Here is a 24,472-nt window from a genome sequence, read left to right as displayed (position 1 = left end):
TCTTACATTTCCTATTTTATTTTTTCCTATAGCAGGGTTTCTCAACAGCAGAGCTATTGACATTTTTGGTCAGATAATTCTTTATTTTGAGAGGCTATCCTGTACCTTAAAGCATGGTTAGCGTAATTCCTGCCCTTTGTGTACTACATATCAGTAGTAGTACCTTTACATCCCCTCTGCATTATAAAAAGCAAAGATGTCCCTAGACATTGCCATATGTCTCCAGAAGAGCCATATTGTCCCAGGTTGAGAACCACTACCCTATACCAAAAAGGATTCACAAAAACAGCATGAGTTTTACATTTCTCAGTGGAGAACAAGTTTTATAAAATACTGGTTCTACCTCATTAAAAAAGAAGAAAAAAACTCTTATTTTTATATTTTATCTCCCTACTGGCTATTATATTTGTGCAGTCAATTCTTTGATAATCAGTACTTGGGAATTTTATACATGTTGATAAGCTTTTGTAATACATATCCTTTTCTACTTTTAGATATTTTAAACCTACAGACCTAAGTAATTCTCCTTTTAATTAACTATTAAATACTTGTAATGAATCATATACAAAGGCATATTTTTTAAAAGAACACCTCAATGCATACTATCCATACATCGGTGGAGTATCCTTTGGGATCCTCCCAGTCCCACAGGATTTACTTGTCAACTCCCACCAGAAATAATGACTTAATTTCCTTGCTTTTCCCTTTTTTATTATGATATATACTTGCATCACTAAACAATAAATTATCTAGTTTCGTACATTTTTTGAACTTTAAATAAGTGGAATCCTACTGTGTATATTCTGTGCTTTGCTCTTTTTTTTGTTCAGCATTATGTCTGTGAGATTTATTCATGTTGATGCATGTAGTGGCATGTTCTTCGTTTTTGTTGCTGTATTGTATTTCCTGTATGACTATTTTATTTAACAATTCTCCTATCAGTGGACATGTCAGTTATATTCAGTGTTCTTGCCGTTATAAACTATGTTTCTCTGAGCATTCTTGAACTTGTTCTTGGTCAACTTTTGTGAGTTTCTGTAGGATATGTTTCCAGGAGTGAAGTTGCTGAGTCATAGGATATATGTACCATACAATCTGCTTTAAAAAGCCAAATTTTTTTCCAAAGTAGTGGTACCAATTTTCACTCCCACCAACAATCTGTGATAGATCCTGTTGCTCTACATCTTCTCCAACATTTGACACTATTGGACTTTGAAATTTTTGCCAATCTGGTGGGTATAAAATGTAATCTCTTGTGACTTAATTCACATTTTTTGATACGTCTTTCTCAGTATCTTTTCATATATTTATCAATCACTTTTTCAGTTAATATCTTCTGTTTATTTTTGAAAATTGTTTACTTATAATTTTGTACATACTAATTTGTAGGAGTTCTTTTTATGTTCTGGTTACTAATCCCTTGACAATTTTATATGTGGCAAATATCTTCTCCCAGTTTGTAGCTTATCTTTACCTTTATCCTATGATATTTTTTGATGAACAGAATTCTTAATTTTATTGATTTTTTTTTCCCTTTACGATCTAATCTTTTTTGTGTTTTAAGAAATCTTTACCTACTGATAACCTACAGGTCACATTGGCAGGCTTCAAAATTAATCTGCCTGGGAAGGTCTTATGATTCATGGCTTACATCTGTCCCTGAGTAAACAATCCTATCGTGAGTCCCTCAAATCTTATCATGAATTCCTCAAACTGTTAACATACTGATTAATATGTAGCCTACTGACACTAGAAAGACGCTGATTTGTTTCTGAATCATGAAGTTTTACTGATTGTTTCTGCACAGAGAGCATTTTAGCTTGTATTTTGTAATCTGTAGCCAATGATTATAACCTCTGTATTGTACCCTTCAATGAAAATGACAACTCGGGTCTAAGGAGTTGCCTTCCCTTCTGAACTTCCCTATAAAAGCCTTCCAACCTGTAGCAGATTCTGGAATATGACCAACTTTGTGGTGGTAGATCCTTGGATTTGGCTTCCAGTATACCTTTATCAAATTATTTCTGCCTCAACGGCCTTAATTTTGGTTGACACTAAAGTCATAAAGATATTCTGTATTTTCTAAATGTTTTATAGTTTTGCCTTTTGTAGTTATGTATTTCAACCATCTAGAATTGATTTTTAATTTATTCTCTAAGTTTGGAACTAAATTTATTTATTTTTCCATATGAATACACAAGTGTTCAAATGAAAAGACTACACTTTCCCTCTGCTCTGTCATGTTGCCACTTTCAAATATCAAGCATGTGTGTGTAAATCTGTTTCTGGTCTATTTTCCTATCCTTGTCAATGCCATGCTCACTGAATTATTTTAGCTTTTTAATAAGTCTTCATATATAGATAGTTTTAGAAGAAAACTATACGATTATTTCCTCAAAATTATAAAAAACGACTTCTAATTTGTTAACATGGCACCAAATCAAGTATATTGAATTATAAAATTAAGATTTTTAACCTTCTGTATCACTTTGGTCTTATTTCATCTGATACTTATTAGTATGTGGGCCCTAATATAGGCTTTCCACATTACAATTAAAAAAAAAAAATGTGCACCGTGGAATACTATGCAGCCATAAAAAGGAATGAGATCATGTCCTTTGCAGGAACATGAACGGAACTGGAGGTTATTATCCTTAGCAAAATAACACAGGAACAGAAAACCAAATACTGAACGTTCTCACTTATAAGTGAGAGCTAAACAATGAAAACACAAGGACACAGAGAGGGAAACAACAGACACTGGGGCCTACTTGAGAGTGGAGGGTGGGAGGAGAGAGAGGATCAGAAAAAGTAACTATTGGGTACTAGGCTTAGTACCTATTAGTGACAATATAATCTGTACAACAAACTCCTGTGACATGAGTTTAGCTGTGTAACAAAACTGCACATTCACCACTGAACTTAAAAGTTGAAAAAAAGTATAGCAGTATCCAGATTAAGGTCAAGCAGAAGTAAATTAGAACTAAACATTTAAGTTAAACCAAAATTTGTCATTACAAAAGAATATAGTTGTAAATAGTCTTCTGAATACATAAATAAATTTAATAATTGTGAACTTTTAATATTAGGATGTTGACATCCAAATATTTGGTACCAAGGTTTCTGGTAATCATTTTCCCACTGAATATTTACATTATTTCATAAGAGAATGTGATATGTTTTTTTTGGCTTGTGGTGTCAGAATTCTTAAACAGTAGAAAATTCCACTTAGGGAAAATTATATTTAAGTTACATTTTTATTAAAGATATATAGCAAAATACAATAATTTAATCAAAGTTGATTTTTAAAGTATATCATTCAAAAGAAGGGTACTAATGTTGAATAAAACTATGTTAATACAAATTTAAATTTAATTAATTTTCCAAGCTTTTGAATTTTAAAATCAATATATTTCTTTTACTTCTACTTCTTTTTTTTGTTATTTCTATTATTGCTAAGTTTGTTGATATTTAAAATTTTTCATTGTAAATTTAAAATGATGGTTAAGGATTCTAAGCTCTACTCTCACTTACCTGTCTCAAGGGTTTAAATTTATATTCATTAAGGTATTTACAAAACTCAGGCATGAAAATTATGTCCCCCTTTTCCTGGCCCAATAGAGAAGACAAAAAAGAGTAAATAAACATGAAAGGACCAAAAGATATTTGTATGTAGGAGTCTTCATCCATATTTCAAACCTCTGATGTTATTGTAGATTGTAAGTTTTTATAAGGAGGTAATAGTAATAGTTAATTGTTAAACTATTACTTTGTTATTGTTGTCCCAGGTGAAGGTAATAACAAACAAAAATGTAGGGATGGTGATGAAGACAATATGCTTTTTAATTTGGAATTTTCATCAGAAACGTGACCCTGCCAGAGAGGTAGACGAATGTATGACTATTTAGCCCTATGGTTGTTTAATAAAACAAAATTCAAGATGACATAATCTAAGATTCAAAGTAGGACTAGAGCGTCAATATTAAATTTTTTTCTTGAAAAATTTTATATTCTTAATTCTAAAAGATTACCTGTGATGAAGGTGCTTACTTTGGTAAAAGGAAAAGAGAAAAATGAGAGACTCATTCTAGTTGAAATACTTAGATTATTTGGAAATAACCCAATTCGCTTTCCTTTAGTTGCTTGCGGCCAGCCGCCTGTTGTAGAAAATGCCAAGACCTTTGGAAAGATGAAACCTCGTTATGAAATCAACTCCCTGATTAGATACCACTGCAAAGAAGGTTTCATTCAGCGCCACCTTCCAACTATCCGGTGCCTAGGAAATGGAAGATGGGCTATACCTAAAATTACCTGCATGAACCGTAAGTGGTCCTTTAGAAAGAATGGACTACCGTGCTATAACAACTACTAGACATCCTCATTTTACGGCTGTGGTATCGGCAGTTTAGGGTATGGAGCAAGTAATATTGTTGTGTTTTCTTTTTTTCTTTCTTTCCTTCCATGTAGCATCTGCATACCAAAGGACTTATTCTATGAAATACTTTAAAACTTCCTCATCAGCAAAGGACAATTCAGTAAATACATCCAAACATGATCATCGTTGGAGCCGGAGGTGGCAGGAGTCGAGGCGCTGATCCCTAAATGGCGAACATGTGTTTTCATCATTTCAGCCAAAGTCCTAACTTCCTGTGCCTTTCCTATCACCTCGAGAAGTATTATCAGTGGGTTTGGATTTTTGGACCACCGTTCAGTCATTTTGGGTTGCCGTGCTCCCAAAACATTTTAAATGAAAGTATTGGCATTCAAAAAGCCAGCAGACAAAATGAAAGAAGGTGAGAGCAGAAAGTAAGCATTTCCAGCCTAATTTCTTTAGTTTTCTATTTGCCTCCAGTGCCGACCATTTCATAACATATACCAGCCTACTGAACTATTTAAAACACTCAATTCCAGCACCGATGGCCATGTAAATAAGATGATTTAATGTTGATTTTAATCCTGTATATAAAATAAAAAGTCACAGTGAGTTTGGGCATATTTAATGATGATTATGGAGCTTTAGAGGTCTTTAATCATTGGTTTGGCTGCTTTGACGTAGTTTGTTTAGGCTGGAAATGGTTTCACTTGCTCTTTGACTGTCAGCAAGACTGAAGATGGCTTTTCCTGGACAGCTAGAAAACACAGAATCTTGTAGGTCATTGCACCCAATTCAGCCATAGGTGCGGTTTGCTTCTATGTGATGCTAAAGGCTGCGAATGGGATCCTGATGGAACTAGGGACTCCAATGTGGAACTCTTCTTTGCTGCATTCCTTTTTCTTCACTTACACGAAAGGCCTGAATGGAGGACTTTTCTGTAACCAGGAGCATTTTTTAGGGGTCAAAGTGCTAATAATTAACTCAACCAGGTCTACTTTTTAATGGCTTTCATAACACTAACTCGTAAAGTTACCAATCAATGCATTTCATATGGATCTAGACCTGGGGTTCTGGAGGGTGGGGGATTGTTAAAACAACACACATGCAAAAAAAAAAAAAAAAAAAAAAAAAGAAAAAGAAAAAAAGAAAAAAGAAATTTTGTATATATAACCATTTTAATCTTTTTATAAAGTTTTGAATGTTCATGTATGAATGCTGCAGCTGTGAAGCATACACAAATAAATGAAGTAAGCCATACTGATTTAATTTATTGGATGTTATTTTCCCTAAGACCTGAAAATGGACATAGTATGCTAGTTGTTTCTCAGTGTTAGCCTTTTACTTTCCTCATGCAATTTGGAATCATATAATGTAGGTACTTTGTCCCTGATTAAATAATGTGATGGATAGAATGCATCAAGTGTTTATTATGAAAAGAGTGAAAAAGTATATAGCTTTTAGCAAATGGTGTTTGCCCATTCTAAGAAAGGAGCGAATATATAGAAATAGTGTGGGCATTTCTTCCTGTTAGGTGGAGTGTATGTGTTGACATTTCTCCCCATCTCTTCCCGCTGTTTTCTCCCCTTTATTTGAATAAAGTGACTGCTGAAGATGACTTTGAATCCTTATCCACTTAATTTAATGTTTAAAGAAAAACCTGTAATGGAAAGTAAGACTCTTTCCCTAATTTCAGTTAGAGCAGCTTGAGGAAGAGTAGACAAAAAATAAAATGCAAATAGAAAAGTAGAAAAGAGCACCAGGTATTGTCTCAACATTGATTCTTTTTTATAAAACCTCCTCTGGCTTAGAAGGAATGACTGTGGCTACAATCATATACAGTATATTTAAGCAGGTTCCCTTGGTTGTTGCATTAAATGTTATCCACCTTTAGGTCTTCTAGAGCACAGAATAACACTGTGTTGATCTATTAGGTTTCTATTTTTCTTTTCTCATTACAATGCACATAATACTTTCCTGTATTTATATCATAACGTGTATAGTGTAAAATGTGAATGACTTTTTTTGTGAATGAAAATCTAAAATCTTTGTAACTTTTTATATCTGCTTTTGTTTCACCAAAGAAACCTAAAATCCTTCTTTTACTACACTGTGACTGGTCTGGTTATTTCCAACTCTAAATCCTAATGTGCACCAACATTTTCACATTCTGGTTCCATCATAGAGAGCAAGCTGCTAGCCTGGATGAAATAATTTTGTGGCAAGCAAAGAAATGATTTTATATATATATACCCACAAAAGTTGAGATAATTCTAATAATGTTTTCATCTGAATATTACGTATTAATTTCAAATATGAAAAATATGCAATGAGAAAGTGATAGCTCACATTACAGAAATCTTCCTATGAACCAGAGCAAGTGTTTTACATGCAATATATCACAACAAGCTTATGAAACAGGGTTCATCATTACTGTCTGAGGAGGGATCGGGCATAGAGGGTTCACGTTATTTGTCCAAAATCATGCAGTTAGAGTGTAGCAGAAGCAGGTAATCCCTACAGCCTACACAGTGTTTCCAAGAAAATTATAAAATATTATATCCCTGATTGTTATACACTTAGAGGTTAATTTACTGGTGAGGATATCATATGTAAATAATTAGCAGAAGTTATCAAAAATATAATGTTATCCATTCAGATAGCCATCTATTCATTCAGTTTTCATTCATTTATTAAAGTATTTAATATGTGCCAAGCACTTTAATAGTCTCTGAAGATGCAGCAGTGAATGAGGTAGACAGGTTTCTGCCCACATAAAGTTTTTATACTGGCTGCATCCCATGAAAACTATCTTAGATTAGAACCCATTCTATTCAATATCTTTACTGATAATCCAGAAGAACAAAACAGTTATATGCTCTGAAGTTGTATCAAAGATATAAAGGTCAAAGTTGAGCTGAAAATTATTTTAAGGTACTTTCTAAAAATGTCAAAAATATACAGGGAGTTTGGCATGAATAAGTATGAAAGAGAAGAGGTTATTTTCCTTTCTGAGCTTGTCCTTTTAGTGTGCAGTCTATCATATCTTTTATGTGGAATTTAAATAGAAGCAATCCAAGGGAATATATAAGAATTTATATTAATTGTGCATATATACCCTTAGTATTGGTTATTGGTTACCTGGATTATTGGTGGCTATAAGTACAAATAGCACATTTCACTCTTTGATAGTGTGCAGTCTGTCATATCTTTTACATGGAATTTAAATAGAAATGATCCAAGGGAATATATAATAATTGGTACTAATTGTGCATATATACCCTTATTAGATTATTGATGGATCTAGGTAAAAATAACAGCACATTTCACTCTTAATTTGTTTGACAGATTTAAATACTGAGAAAATCTGTTTACATAAGTAAGTAGATGAAATCGCAGAATCTGTGGAATGTCTAGAATATTGGGACAGAATGAGACATTAAAAAAGACACTAGTCAAAGTCACCAAGAAGTGGTTCTTTGCCCATTTTTAAAGGTTAAGTGGCATATCAGAGGGAAGAATGTGTCCCTGCCATTGGGGGCTGTTTAAGAAGAGGTGGTCTTCCAGGGCAGCTGTGTTACTGAAGAGATAAGAGAGATTGTATAGGGAGGGAAGCATCATTTTAATGTGATAGTAAGTAGACCTTTGCTGATCTTAATTTTCAGTATAGTACCAAGCGTGGGAACTGAATTGGCCATGAGCTATTCTCCCAGAAATCATGTATCATGTACAATAAACCCATGGAGTTTGAAAATAGAAAAATATGAAGTGGGTGTAAAAAGTTCAGGGTTTATTTTGTGCATAACTATTTCCCATGAAAAGGATCTATGAGAGAAAATATATTCTAGATAAGGGCAAAAGATGTTATTATCAAGTGGCTAAAGACTCAGTGATTAATATAACATTTGTAAAGTGTTTATGTTTTCTAATGCGGTGAAACTGTTTCTGAAAAAGGTAAGGTTGGCAGTGACAGGTTAGCAGTGATATTGGTTCATGTTTCTTTTTATTGTGTTGAAGCTTGGATTTGCTAAACAAATCAGAATTTACCCAAATGATTCTTTTCTGAAACAAGTCTAAACAGAACATTTATAAAGGTTCTTGAGTGAGTCATTCAAGATTGTATAATCTTTTCCCATTATTACTCATTTCTGTATGTTTAGTTCCCAGCTGGACAAGAAAGAGCAAATGCCAAAATAGAACAAGAATGGTTTTGTTGAGGTGTTTACAGAATAAGCAAAGCCTGGGTTTTAATTGGAATTTAATTCAGAGTTCTGTCTGAGTCCATCAAATGATCCTTGTTGAAGATTAAAAGTTTACTGCCTTAGGTAGTACGTCTTAAATTATTTTTGATAGTATTTACTCTGAAATTTTAAAAACTATGTACCTCTCACATTTTAAGCTGTCAACAATTTTTTTTTCATTATAAAGTTAAACAATTATAGAGGATGTAATTTTTGACCTATTTTAAATATTGCCATTCTAAAATAAGCATGCAACTTTACTTTCAGGTATATTCAGTAAAATCTAAATATCATAGTGATTTGACCCCTACATTATTCTTTTAAAAATAGTCTTTATTAACAGTGAGAAATTTTATATTTTTCTTTTATTTTGACTTTTAAGTTCCTCTTATGGAACTTTAAATTTTAAAATTTTAAAATTTAAGTTCGTCTTACGGAATGTTATCAAAAATTACATAGTTATTTGCTTGGAAGTCCTCTATTGATTAAGCCATGAAACTCATGTACATCAAAATTTGTACTTTAAAGTTTAAATTTTTTTCTTTGAACATAATCCTATAAAGGTTAAAATTTTCCTGGACCGAGTTGTCTTTGTAATTTCTAACACACAATTGATCAAAACAATATAAAGCTATTTCAAAATTTGAAAGATTATGCAAATTGTAAAACTTTATTGAAAATGTATCTTAATGAGATGATTAGGGCTGTTTTCCCAATTCACAATCCCATAGGTTAAATATTCCTTAAAACTAGAATGTGGTATGGCTTGACTCATTTCACTCTTACTTTGATAGATTTAAATACTGAGAAAAGATGTTTACATAAATAAGTAGATGAAAATGATGTTTTATTGTGCATTGCTACTCATTTTTTAAAGCGTTTTCTGAGTTATATGCCAAAAATCAGTGATTTATCAAAAGTTATTTTCAAATTACCTCTCAGCTGACATTTCAAGTCCTCCTTAATTTTTAAATAAACGATTGGTTTGAAAAATAATTTATCACACTCCTTAATTTTTTTTTTTTTTTTTTTTTTTTTTTTTTGAGACACAGTCTTACTCTATCACCAGGTTGGAGTGCAGTGGCATGATCCCGACTCACTGCAACTTCCATTTTCCAGTTTCAAGCAATTCTCCTGCCTCAGCCTGCCAAGTAGCTGGGACCACAGCACGCACCACCATGCCCGGCTAATTTTTCGTACTTTTATTAGAGACGGGGTTTCACTATTTTGGACAGGATGGTCTTGATCTCTTGACCTCGTGATCTGCCCACCTCGGCCTCCCAAAGTGCTGGGATTACAGGCATGAGCCACAGTGCCCGGCCAATATATAATTTTTTAAATGGACACTTGATTTGAAAAAGGAAATTTGTCACAATGGCATCAGAATTATTCACTGTGAATTATCTTTTTTTGTTCTAATTTTTGCATTCCATGACAATGTATCCTAAGACTCAGAATGAATAAGAGGTATGTTTCATGCAGTGGTTTTATTTTATCTTGTTCTTAATTAAGTAGAAGAGGGGCAATTGTCTGAAATATTGATTCTCAAAGTTTATTTCCTGGAATAACAGCGTAAGTTTCACCCGAGAACTTATAAAAAATGTAAATCCTTAGACCTTACCCTACTGAATGAGAGATTACGGGAGTGAGGACAGCAGTATGGGTTTTTCCAGGCACTCCGGGTGATTCTCATGCATTAGAAAGCGTATGAAAACTGGCATAAAGTGGATGCAAAAGCAGAAGCAGCAGCCTCCACCGACCTAGGCAGATGAGATTTGGAAACAAATCCAGAGGGAAATTAAAGTTGTTGAAATGGCTTCACTTTTATGTACCCCTTGGAAAGTCTTCGGGCCCTCCTACAGCAGTCGTCCTACCTTGGGAGTGCACCAAGTTTGCCCCTGGTTTGGAGAAAACTGCTGTAAGACGCAGAGTCCTTAAAGTACTTTCGGAGTTTGAGTTCATTATCTGTCCATATATGTGAGCATGTGTTCTGGTTTTATGGGCCTCTGGTTTTAAAGAAAAAAGTAAGAAAGGTTTTCCCTACGGGAAAAACTGAATAAAGCAGCATTAGTATTAAAAATACTAATTTCTTAAAAACCTGAAACTAAGTTTTAAATGTAGGAATTAAGAGAAATTTAACAACAGAACTAGAAGCAAAGAAGATGTATTGTAACTTCTCTTCAAGAGCCAACCAGGAAAAGGAACCTCAAATTCAATGATAAGCCCTAAAAGAGGTCTAGATGGGAGAATCCTTTGGAGTGCATTGATCTCTAAATCGCTTCAGTTCCTAGATCAGCTCCGCCTCCCCTATGTTCACTAGCCAGACTAAACTCAGTCATCAAATGATACATGCTGAGCACTTATCAGGTTCCAGGCACTATGCTAGATGCTGGGGATACTGTATAAATAAGACTAGCTGAGTTTCTGTTTTTAGGGAGCTTACAGTCTGATGAGAAAGATTGGTAATGCCGTTAAAGGAGGAACTGCCTGATTTCTCAAAAATGTAAAAGCCTCTGTTCTTGACCATCTCTTTTTTTCTGCTTTCCGTCTTTGCCTGATTCCTCATAACCATGGCTTTAATCCCTACATGATTACTTCCATGTCCAGTTGGTTGGATTCTACTGGCACATGAAGGTCTTTATCTTTCAAGTTGAACTACTATCTCTCTCTCTCCCCCAACTATATTTTTTTATAATTAATAGACTACGAGTCATTCTGGCTGCAAATTTAATGCCCATATTCGATCAATTGCCAAATTCTATAATTCTACCTCCAAAGCCTTCTCATATTCATTCTCTTCTCTTTATCCCAACTGTCCTCAATATCTCATATAGCCTCACTATCTCTAGATACACTGCTTTTCAAATTCTCCTTCAAACTACTGCAGAGTATTCTTTAAAATGTGCAAATCAGAGCTTGGCATTCCCCAGCGTAGGATTCTTCAGAACTTAATGCCTGCAAAATAGAATCTAATTTCATATGCATAGTCATTACCTGCTTGTCCAATCTAATATTCTGCAAAATGCTTTGGAAAAAAAAAACCCAAACTATTGTATTTCAGGGATTGATTTAGAAATCATAAGTGGAACAACTATCAAATTTAAGTTCTGATGTTTTCATTTGATTAGATCAGTTTGGTTTCCTGCTCAGTCTGATCAAAAGTCAGACTATCTCTATAGCAATTGTATGGGAAGCAGAAATGAAGACCAAAACTGCTATTGACTTGGTAGGACATAGGTGTGTCTTTCCAGATACACCCTGTACCCTTTTCTTGCCCTGTGCCTTGAGATACTGACGGTATAGACTGCTCCTATGGGGTTCAGCTATGGAAAGCATTGCAGGAAATCAGAACCGGAGAGGACAATTATATCAGTGTGTGGCTGTTTGGCTCCTCCCAATCCTGTGGGATTGACATGGGCTGGTGATACCTTACAATAAAGTCATTAGCTCCTCCTGGGCAGCAGTCTCCACATAACCCTCTTTGTCTCCTGGTTCCATGGCTGCTCTCTTACCTTGACCTTTCAGGAATGGTCTAGTAAGAGTTATCCACTATTATTGGCCCCATAGACACTGGTTTATGAATTTTGATTTCCTTAAGCCTCTTACTTTTGTAAAAGAATCCCTTTATTAAAGACACTTTGACTTATTTCATGTGATTGTGCCATCTATTTCCTGTTGGATTCCTGGCTGACAGTGGTCTTTGATGCATTTCTTCAGGGGAAATTATGGAAGTAACCCCATTCATTTCAATCATAGGATAGGCATGCTGCATTGCACGCTGGAAGCCTGCACACTGGTTCCCTTCGGTTACTTCTATAGCATCTTCTTGTGTACTTTTATGAGGTTATGTCTTTAATTCCTTTCTTGTAACCATTAAACACAAACCATGTCATTGTTGGAACTGCCAGCCATTTCTCTGCCTTAGCTATGCATAAACATGGCCACACTACGGACTTCTTGGTCCTAGCGTTGTGTTTTCTGGCTTAAACTTCCAAAATAAAATGTGTTACTCCTCAACTAGAGATCACAATCAAGGTCAGTTTTCAATGTTTGTTTTATGATTAAGAGGGGAAAAAAAGAGTAGGCATGAAGTTATATAGGTGCATAACAAGTTTTTCTGAGACTAAACCCTAATATTTTTGAAACTTTATGGCTACCCATGGAGAAAGTAGGATGAGAAGGGAGGAGGACATGGCTGTTTTTGTTTCTTAAGACAGAGTCTCTCTCTATCACCAGGCACCAGGCTGGAGTGCGATCTCAGCTCCCTGCAACCTCCACCTCCCATGTTCAAGCAATTCTCCTGCCTCAGCCTCCTGAGTAGCTGGGACAAGAGGCGCGTGCCACCACATCCAGCTAATTTTTGTATTTTAGTGGAGATGGGGTTTCACTATGTTGGCCAGGATGGTCTCTATCTCTAGACCTTGTGATCCGCCTGCCTTAGCCTCCCAAAGTCCTGGGATTACAAGTGTGAGCCACCACACCCGGCCTTGGCATAGCTATTTTAAACCTATCAACATATTTCATTTATTTGGGTAGAAGTATGCCTTTATCTTTCAGAGATGATTTTTTCCCTCTGGTTTTTGGAGAAGTCATTCCAGGGGAGATCTTCAGGTCACACAAATGTAAGACCAAACTCATACTTCGGGATGAACTGGTAAAAGGAGAAACTGAGCAGTTTTGCATTAAAAAGATGTTCTCCGCCTCTAAAAAAAATGTTCTCTTCTCATAAAAAATGTTGTATCTTTTATATTAAATTTTAATACATATTATCTTCGTTTTCTCTGGGGTCTTGATTCCAGGGTATAAAAATGTGTTGGCAGAGGCTTTCTGTGTTAAAGAGAAAAGCTGATTCCAGCAACGTGGTGGCAGATGTGCTGAAATCAAGAGAAACCTCTCCGAGAGATCTGCGCAGAGGCCTGTAAGCTCTGGAAGTAGTACAATAAAACACACTGTTATAAGTGAGGCTAGTTGTGTTCGAATTCTTTACATTTCCTTAAATTCTCAGGATAATTTGGCTAAACCTTGACTATGCTTTTCAGAGCTAAGACATGGACCCTGGCTTCATTTGGGTGGGGCGGAGCAATAGATCAGCAGCAGTCTTGGTAAGCCGGGTAAAGATGGTTGGGAATCATGTCTGGTATGGGAAGGCTGGCTGGGGTCACAATGATGTGCAGGGAAATTTATGTATGAAACAGGACTGTTCCTTAATACAATGTGCCAAGGCCTTATATAATTTTTAAATTTTTGGCAGGCAATGTGTGGTTTTGGGAATGCTGTTTTAGCGATCAAGGGAAGTGCAACTTCTTAAAACTAAATCTGGGAATATCTATATTATACGGGCTTTCTTATAAGTAGTGTTTTCATTGCTTAATATGTGGCGATATTTTGACTTTTAACTTCTTCTCCTTAAGCATGAGGTAAATTAACAGATAATTTTCATTTGGATAAGGATATGTTGTTCAAAAAAGCGATCAAGAAAATTTTTAATGAACATACTAAGCAACAAAAATAAAAGTAATCAGCAAAAGAAGTAGAAGAAAAGAAAATTAGTTCCAATGAGGGGAAAAATAAAATGGAAAACTAGTAAAGCAATTCCAGAAAAATGAGAGTAAAACAACAATGTCATTGTTTTGGAAAAAGATTGAGAAAAGAAAGAAGACTTTCAGGGATTTTAGAGATTATACTAATCTAGGTTGAGCCAAAATATACCATTAAAAAGTAGGCTTTGGGATTCGGTGATGCTCTGATGATGAAAAGAGGAAAGAAGAAAATGGTAAATACAACATTTAGCTTACAGAGTTGAGGAAAATAGAAATGCTATGAAGCATTCATGCCAACACAGTATAGGTTACAAGGAACATCAAGAAATATTGGAAGCTCACTACCAATAAGAGAAATGTTAGTAAGGGACTTGGGAAGTTCTGATTTTACAAGGTTGAAACAAATTTAGAATTATCGATTTATTTAAATGAAGGATATCAGCCCTGCTTATCCACAAATAAGGAAGTTCAGGATATAGAGATTAGGCCAAAGAACGGGAGATGCTGAAACAACTGAGAATGAATGGGCCACTGTGCTAATGCTGGAAAATAGGCATCTAGGCTGAAAATGGCATGGGCAATTAATATTTATTCAATATTACCTGAATCATAGCTCTCTCCATTACACGCCTTGAAAACATTTAGATATGTGCTAAATTATGTCCTTGCTCTTTTGTCGTTGTTATTGTTAATTTATTAGCTAAGTAATACCTGTTCATGATAAACTTGTGGGAAAATAGAGAAAAGCACAAACAGGAAAATAAATGTTTAGGAGACTATTTGCTTCAGATCACTATTTTTAACCCACATGGATCCAAGGAGTGCTCAAGAACTATATGTAGATGGAACTATTTATTGGGTGCCAGTCACTCTCCTAAGTGTGTTACCATCTGTTTCTTTTCATGAGAAAGTAAACTCCGTGAGCACAAGGCCTCCTCTGTCTTGTTCATCACCACGTTCCTAACACCTGCAATAGGGCCTGGCATGCAGCAGGCACTCAATAAATATTTGTTAAATGAAGGACTAAATTACCACTCCTAGTGTTCCCATGGGCTATTGTCATGCCTCTTTGCTGATGAGGAAACAGAGGTACAGAGAGATTATGCTGACTTCTCAAAGCTGCTTAGTGATGGGAGGTAGAGCTGAGATGTACACCTAGAGAGCTTGACTCTGGAGCTCATTAATACATTTGGTTATTACTCCTTAGGTACCGGAGAGCTGGTAGAAAATAAGGTCAATGTGATGATATTAATAACATCACACTGAAACTAAAACAGAAACCCCTTACCTCCATAAGACGGGTATTGTCAATAACCTATTACATTATTAATGAGCAGTTCTGTCAACCAGCAGCATCAGAAGCTGAGGACAAAAAAAAAAAAAAAAAAATGAAGCCATTTGTCTCTCACCACTCTGCTCCAGAAATATGTCATCCACCGTTGTCTGCCACCTAAATGAGTGGTTGAATAATTTAGCAAATAAGAATCACAAAGCTTGTTGGGATTTCTAGAATTTCACATAAATGAATGTTTAGAAAAACATAGGTACAATTTGTGTCTATTTAAGACTACGGAATCAGAGTGAATGTCAGCCATTTCGTTCTGGATTTCAGCACATTGTGAGTTTTATTGTTGCCTATTCTACTAAAATAAATATTTGACACCTATTTTGGGATGCTGGGAACATGCCAGGGCATCAGCAGGCATGTCTAGAACAGAATCGGAAGTTGTTTTCCAGGGAGCTGTGGACAAATCTCCATGCAGCCATTTTGCGTGATCCTAGAGATCAAGAAATGATTGCACGAAATTTTCAAATACGGTCCACACTTTAGCATTCACAGCGGTCACTGACATGCTTATGGCATATTCTAATTCACATAAGAATACAAATCTATGAATTTCTGAAGTGAATGGATATTAAATAAAACAATCCAACTTTTGTTTTCAAAGAAAATGTGGCAGAAATAAACGACGATGTGCTCTAAGTTTTTATAACTCTTAGGAATCTACTTCAAATTAGGCTATAAATGTAAGAGCACAAATTCATTCCTTTGTTCATTTATTTTTTCATTCATTCACAATGTTTTTTGAGCACAACTACATTTCAGGTATTATTTTATTTCTCAGATTCATTTCAGACTTTTATTACAATAGGGCAAGATTCATCTGGGTTTTAGTAATTGCTCCTGAAACATGAAACATTTAGCCCTCCAGAAATGATCTGACAACATCCAACACTTATACTGACACACCGAAAATATATGTTATCTGCCTCAGGATTAAAGACATTATAAAGTGAAGCAAGCTTTGCTGGAATCTAGAAATAGCCTGGGAGTTCACGTTGGAAATAAATGTTTAGGGTGGAAGGTGGATTTGCATTCAAGCAACAAAGTAGTTGTAATAACAAGTTGGTAATAATTCTATGCCAAATAGGGACTCTCTGTTTGAAAATGTTGCCTTACATATTTCATTCAATATCATGTCTTATGCCACCTTCTAAGATGATTTAAAATGTACTGACACAATGCCAAGCAATGTTTTGCTGAACTTTCTTTTCTTGTGTCTCTCAGTTCCTTGTTTAGCAGTTGGAAACTGGTTACTTACACTTGAAATAGACAGGAAAGCCCCCTTGCATATCCTGAATGTCACTGAAATATCCTGAGTTGATCTGTGGAGGGTGATTGGGGCGAGGCAGGATTGTCAGATCATAACCTGCAAAGGCAGAGCAGGTGTGGCAGAAAGCAGATAGGCCTGAAATCAGAAAATACAGGATCAGGCTGGGGGCAGTGGCTCACGCCTGAAATCCCAGCACTTTGGAAGGCCGAGGCAGGTGGATCACTTGAGGTCAGGAGTTGGACATCAGCCTGACCAATGTGGTAAAACCCTGTCTCTACTAAAAGTACAAAAATTAGCTGGGCGTGGTGGCCAGTGCCTGCTATCCCAGCTACTCAGGAAGCTGAGGCAGAAGAATTGCTTGAACCTGGGAGGCCGGGGTTGCAGTGAGCTGAGATGGCGCCACTGCACTCCAGCCTGGGCAACAGAGCAAGACTCCGTCTCAAAAAAAAAAAAAAAAAAAGAAAAGAAAACATAGGATCAGGCCCCAGCATGTCCATCCACTAACTCAGGGGCTTTTGACACCCAGTCCCTGAGATTTAGTTTTCTCAGATAATGTAGCTGGCTCCCAGTCAGACCTAAGATGGTAGTTAGGATTTGGTGCTGTTTGACAAACTGTGAAGAGGTCATTCTTAGGAATCATTTTTATGGTGGGGTTTGGTTTCGCTGAAAACTAAAGGAAAAGATTTTTCCTTTTTGTTTTCTTGGTGGAAAAGTGAGGGGACAGAGATCTATCCTATGTATGTTTACCACTTAAGACAGAAGACGGAGGAACTATTTTCATTAGAGATTGAAACCAAGACTTATGCAGTCCTGTGCTTCACAGCATGAGGGGCAGAATGTGATCCATAGTCACAGGCCAAGGGCAAGGAAAATGGAGTGGCTCTGGCATATAAGGGCTTCAGGGACACGGCAGGGCATCAGTGGCAATGTCTAGACACCCAGACAGAACCGGAGGCCGCTTTGGGAGCTGAGGATGGTGTTTGGCCCTCTGCATAGCTGGAAGCAAGAGTCAGATGATTAGTTATTTAAGCCACGATGATTGCATCGAGGCTGTTACTAGTGAATAGAGAGGGTAGATGAGGCTAAAGGTGTTTCAGACATTTTTGTTTAGTAGTAGTAGAGCCCTTTCTACTCACAACGAAAGCTTATTCTGAACACAGATACATCGTCCACACAGAAGCCAAGCTCTCTGCGTTGAAACAGTAAGAACCTGGAGCTACCTGCTCAGTTCAACAGGCTTCTCTGTTTCTTACAGCTCCCTAAGTGCTTCCAATTTGCAGGCAAGGTGGAGGTCCACTGCCTTAGAGAAATGCTTCTCAAACACTAATGTACTTACTAGTCACCTGAGGATCTTGTTAAAATGCAGGTTTCTATTCAGGAGGTCTGCGATGGGGTCTGAGGCTCTGCATGTCTAACGAGCTCCCAGGTGATTCTGATGTTGCCGGTAGGTAAAACACACTTTGAATAACAAGGTCTTAGAGCACTGGTTCTCTCACTTTCATGGGCATGAAAATCTCATAGGATGCTTGTTAAAACACAGATTATTGTGCTTGGCTCTCAGAATGTTGGATTCCGTAGGTCTATGGTAGAGCCTGGTAATTTGCATTTCTAACATGTTCACAGGTGATGTAACTCTGGGCATGATCACGTAGGGCAATAGTTCTCAAACCTGGTAGAACTTGGCAACCTCATAACGTATACTGATGCTTGGCACCTCCACCCCTCCACGCTCCCCTTGACCTTCCATCCCTGCCTCTTGCAGAATCTGTTTTAAAGGTCCCTGGGTAATTCTAATCAAACCATTGATATAAAGCCTTGTAGGTCACATGAGGTCTTGAGATTTCATTCTAAATGAACTATGTATTAATTGTCTCTGCTTTTCAAAATAATTCTTGACTGGATTAAAGATGTTTTAAAGCAGATCACTGATGAAATTCTAACACCTGAACTATACGTTTTCATCTGGTTTCCTATGAATTATTTCATCTGGATATTATCTGATGAATATTATTTCAGATTATTTCATCTGAATAATCCCTATGAGGTAGATACTGTCTCCATTATCTCTTTTATTACAGGTGAGGGAGACTCAGAAAGGTTATTAGCCAGACAGTTCTTTAATTCCTGTAGAGAAACAGATTAAGAGGTTCAGAATTGGTTAATTTTGGAATCTACTCATGCCAAACTAGCTATATAGTTTTCCTGTCACTTTCTATTAAATTGGGTCTGTTCCATTATGGGTTACATGACAGAAGCTAATTACTGGGAGCCTGTAATGCAAAGTGACAGGTAATTGAAACTTCAGTCCTCTATGAATATCTATGTAATGCATAATACATTATTAAGTACTAATTATTTAAAACACAAATGAAGCTGATTGAAGTCAGCTGCAGGAATTGGTGGTTAATATTAAAATGGAAAGTACAGATAATTAACATGGGTCCAAAAAAGCTCATTTCAAGCTAGCCTGCAAAAATTATTCTTTGTCATTTGGTATTAATTATGACATGCTAATAAGTCTAATTTTATTTGGTTCATGTACATTTGCCTCATGTACTCAGGATAAAAAACAGAATAGAAGTTCTAAATCCAAGAAAGGAAGAAAATGATCTATCCCACACTTGTATTAATATTTAATTTTTGGCTGAATTAATACTCTGAGGTTGCCAACACAAACCTCAGTGGAAATGATGATTCCTTTAAAAGAATATTAAATTGGATTTTAGTTTCAAATGGGATGTTATTTTTATAAAATTTTATCACTCAAATTTTTCTAAATGGAATACCTTATTAGAACCATAGGATGCATGTCACCAATAGTTATGTAGTTATACTGTAAAAATATATAAAATATATGCTATATGAATAATATAAAACATATTATAACATATAATACATTATATAATATATAATGTATATAATATAATATATAATATATAATATATAATATATAATATATAATATATATAATATAATATATATTATAACATATACATATTATAACATATGATACATATAATTTATATTATAATTATATTATATTATACAATGTATTATATTATATCATATGACATATAATGTTATCATGTTTTATACATATGATAAAATATATTATACATGTCATATTATGATATAATACATTATATGACATAATACATTGTATGCCGTATTTTGCTATAATACAATGTATACAATATACATTATATTGTATACCGTATAAAACAATGTATATTATATACAATATAATACATTGTATTATATCACAATATGACATACAATGTATTATATCACATATATACATATTACATATAATATGCAATGTATTATATTGTATCATATATCTGGGCATGGTCACATAGGGCAATATGATTCAATGTATGATATCAATGTGTGATATAATATAATACACTGTATATTAAATCATATATATGTATATAAAATATTGTATCTAATTTCTTCCCTGGTTTTGTTTCTGGAATTGTCCATCTGAAGCTTTGTATCCTGCAGCAGCATATGCTGATGTATCTTGTACAAGTGCAGGAAAAAAGTGAAGATTTTTAAAAGTATAGTTGAAGTAGTACCTATTGAAAAACATACTTTGATTTGTGGAAGAGATCCCAGAGGCGTACGTTTCTCCAATACAAACACTCCGTAGTGCTATGAAGATAGCAGGTCTAACTTCCGCTGCCACCTATCTGCAAGTTGGGGCATTGGGAGCAAAATTAAAATCGTTGCCCTTTAAAATCCTGTGGGACTTTAGAACCATAACCTCTAGTACTTAGTTTTCTTCAAGAGCAATAATCTCTAGGGCTAGCTACCTTAAGGATTTATAAGTTAAGTATAGACAGAAATGACAGATTTTCCTGCCCTCAGGTCTCCTTGTTGATTATTGAAAAAATATAAATTATTTCCTCATTCAATCTTTAGAGGAAAAAAAAAAAAACTGATCAACATAAGGTTTCTTAAAGGTCCCCTGGCCAAAGAGGACACATTGGCACTACTTTTTGTGTGTGTGTGCGTGCACCAGGTAGCATTTGACTCAGTTAATCTTTCATTGAAACTCCTCCTGTAAACATTTTCTTCACTTGACTTCCAGGAATCACATTCTCCTGGATTTTCTTCTATTAGGTATCTTCCTTGCTGGCTTCTCCACATGTTTTCTGTTTATGCTTTCTCTCTTGTTGACATTATCCAGTCCTGTGGTTATAAATGCTATAAATGTATTTATGACTCAGTCTAGACCACTCTAGTGAGCTCCAAGTATAGCCTATCCCACATCTCCACTCGAATGTGAATAGGGATCTCATTAACACACCCAAACACAAACTCCTGATCTCCTTCCTACTTGCTCTGTCCATCACCTTTCCTATTTCAGCACCACCACTGCTACCACTCTGATCCAAGTCACCATTATGTCATGGCTGAGTTAAGCAGTAATAGCCTACTAGACTATTGGGTTCATCCTTTCTCCATTTTGGTTTAATTTTATCAGGGCAGCTAGAGTGAGCTGATTCAAACCCAAGTAAGAGTATGTCACTGACACTTGACTCTCTCCCGTGGGTGCCCATCTATCTCAGAGTAAAAGACACATCGAACCCATTTGTTTGGGGTGCCTGTGCCACCGCTCCTTGAGACCTCTCTGATTCCTCTGCTGCTGTTCTCCCCACGCTCACTCTGCTAGGGCCTCACTGGCATTCTTGCTGTTCTTGCCCATGCCAGGCCCACTCCCTTCTCAGTGCTTTGCACCTGCTTTTTTCTGCCTGGATCAGTTGTCTTTCAGATATCAGCTCAGCTTTTTCTTTCACCTCCTATAGAACTGTACTTAAGAAAAAATGCCACTTTCTCAGTAAAGACTTACTTTTTTTGCTTTTTTGAGATAGTGTCTCCCTCTGTCATCTGGACTGGAGTGCAGTGGCATGATCTCAGCTTACTGCAACCTTTGCCTTCTGGGTTCAAGTGATTATTGTGCCTCAGCCTCCTGAGTAGCTGGGATTACAGGCACATGCCACCACGCCCAGCTATTTTTTATTTTTTTTATTTTTATTTTTAGTATAGTCAGGGTTTCGCCATGTTGGCCAGGCTCATCTCGAACTCCTGACCTCAGTTGATCTGCCTTCCATGGCCTCCCAAAGTGCCGGGAATACAGGCATGAGGCACCATGCCCTGCCAGTAAAACCTTTCTCGAACCTCTATTTAAAATTCCAACTCCCTTGTTCAACATCCGTCTTCATTAACAACAAGAACACATGGGCCTTAGTAGGCACCAAAGAATATTTGTTGAATCAACACATGACTATCTCCCTACACACAATTCTTCTGAACATTTGAGCAATGGGCAACCAGGTTTTACAGAGCTGTATCTTACCATACTCCTTCTCCATATTTCTCATTGCTCGTTTGTTCTGAAAAGCTAGATTCCCATTTTCTATTTCTTTCATTCAATAAATACTTACTGATTGACTCTTCTGTGCACAGGACCTGTGCTAGGTGCTGAATAAAACAGTAATGAAACAAACATTGGCCCTATTATCAGAGAAACACATTGGATAAATAACAAAGACATGTAATATTTTAAGTTGTGGTAAGATGTTGTGAAAGCAGAAACAATGTACTGTGAGGAACAGTAACAGTGGAGTGAGAGTATTTACTATGGTGGAATGGGAAGGCTTCCCTAAGGTGGCGACATTGAAGCTGAGGTGAGCTGTGAAGAACCAGATGAAACCAATAGAGCAAAATGTAAAGACTGGGTTGGGTTAGGGATGGGGTACACAGTTCAGGGAAAGAAAACAATCCTATATGAAAGCTCTGAGCAAATAAAATACACAGCATATTTGAGAAATCAAAAGAAAGCCCATGTAGTTAAGGTAGGAGATTGGCAGTTCCTCCCAGTTCTACAACATCATGTAATGACGAAGAGCCTCGATCTCGGCCAGGCGTGGTGGCTCACGCCTGTAATCCCAGCACTTTGGGAGGCCGAAGCCAGCAGATCACGAGGTCGAGAGATTGAGACCATCCTGGCCAACATAGTGAAACCCCGTCTCTACTAAAGTATAAAAAGTAGCTGGGCGCGGTGGCTCACGTCTGTAGTCCCAGCTACTCAGGAAGCTGAGGCAGGAGAATTGCTTGAACCTGGGCAGAGGTTGCAGTGAGCCGAGATCGCACCACTGAACTCCAGCCTGGCGCCTGGTGATAGAACAAGACTCTGCCTCAAAAAAAGAAAAAAAAAAAAAACAAAAAACAGCTTTGATCTCTAGAGCCAGACTCCCTGGATCAAATTCAGGATTGACCTCTTAATAGCCTGTTATATTTGACAAGTTGTTTAACTACTTGGTGTTTTAGTTTCCTCATCTGTAAAAGGAAGATAGTTATAGTGCTTGCCCTATATGGTAATTGTGTTACCAAATTAGTGATTGCATGCTGAGTACTTAGGACATCTTCTGCAATATAGCATCTTAGTCTGTGTGAACTGCCATAAGATAATACCATTAATTGGGTGGCTTATAAACAACAACAGAAATGTATTTCTCACAGTTCTAGAGGCTGGCAAGGCCAAAATCAAGGTATGGGCAAATTCAGTGTCTGGTGTGGCCCTATTTCCCAGTTTATAAATAGGCCTTTTCCTATGACCTCACATAGTGGAAGAAGTCTCTTTTATAAAGGCAGTAATCCCATTCATGGGAGCTCCATTCTCAGGACCTACTCACTTCCCAAAGGCCTTACATTGATCACAATCCTCCCTTTTTTTCCTACCCAGTGAGTAACAAGGGTCTTCCAGAGATTTCTGGTAAATAAGAGTTTCACAAGTCAAGTCTTCTAATTGACTCATTAAGCAAAATACTTCAACAAAGCTTTTAATCCAAGTTAGCACCTAAAAGCTAAACACTAACATCAGGTCATTAGAGTGAACCCAGTAAAGTTCACTCTACTGTGGACTTTACTTTCAGTATTAAAATATTGAAACATAACTTTTAATATTCTATTTGCATCTAAAACTTGTTTTGTTAAATAAAAAAAATTACTAGTTGATATCACCAATTTGCATTAGCACTGGTGTTTCAGTCTAAATTAGTTTTCTTTTTCACTTCCAGGGTATCATTATACTTTCATGCCTTATTTCTATAAATATAATAAAAATATATTAAGAGTATCCATACACAACTTCTTGGCTGCAGACTAGGTCTGAATGCAGAGTTGGCAACACATATTAGAACAATTACCAACAAAAAGTCTCTTCAAAGTTCTTTATGTGTTTCCCTTTCATGACACAAAGGACTAAGCAACATCATTTTCTATGCTATAATAAAATCTTCCGTTTTCAGCATTTTAACTGATGGGGAAAATTGTTTTCTTCTAAATGAAAATAGAAATTCCAAGTGCTAGTAGATGAATTCATATCTAATTATCTAACATTCTCTTATAGAAAGGCAGTACTGGGATATTTAAGTTGAAATATTTGCCTAGAAATCAGTGCAATCGAAGCCTGGTTTTCTGTAGAGAATGTTTCTTATTGTTGTGAACCATACTCCAAATTTCCTGGTTTCTCTTTCCAAGATGGTCCATCTTGGAAATGTGCAATGGATGGTGTTGTATTGAATGCTACATCCTGTGGAGGGGAAGAATTCTGTCCCTCAAACAGCAAAACAGCAGAAGAGAGAGAGCCCATTCCTGCAAACCCCTTTTATGATGGTATTAATTTAAGCACTT

General features: G+C 36.2%; 1 protein-coding gene across 3 annotated transcripts in view; it reads left to right on the top strand.

The window, feature by feature from the left end:
• Positions 1-5,632, top strand: part of VCAN (versican) — a 107,275-nt gene extending 101,643 nt beyond the window's left edge. For all 3 annotated transcript variants that reach the window (XM_003920784.4, XM_074384085.1, XM_010340685.3), the window contains 2 exons: positions 4,140-4,322; positions 4,468-5,632. In XM_003920784.4, the coding sequence (XP_003920833.2) occupies positions 4,140-4,322; positions 4,468-4,595 (311 nt within the window). In that variant the 3' untranslated portion in view covers positions 4,596-5,632. The remainder of the gene's footprint in view (positions 1-4,139; positions 4,323-4,467) is intronic.
• Positions 5,633-24,472: the final 18,840 nt, after the last annotated feature.

This window comes from Saimiri boliviensis, chromosome 1 (genome assembly GCF_048565385.1).
Source record: "Saimiri boliviensis isolate mSaiBol1 chromosome 1, mSaiBol1.pri, whole genome shotgun sequence".
NCBI classification, from domain to species: Eukaryota; Metazoa; Chordata; class Mammalia; order Primates; family Cebidae; genus Saimiri; species Saimiri boliviensis.
This window is presented reverse-complemented; position numbering and strand designations above follow the sequence as displayed.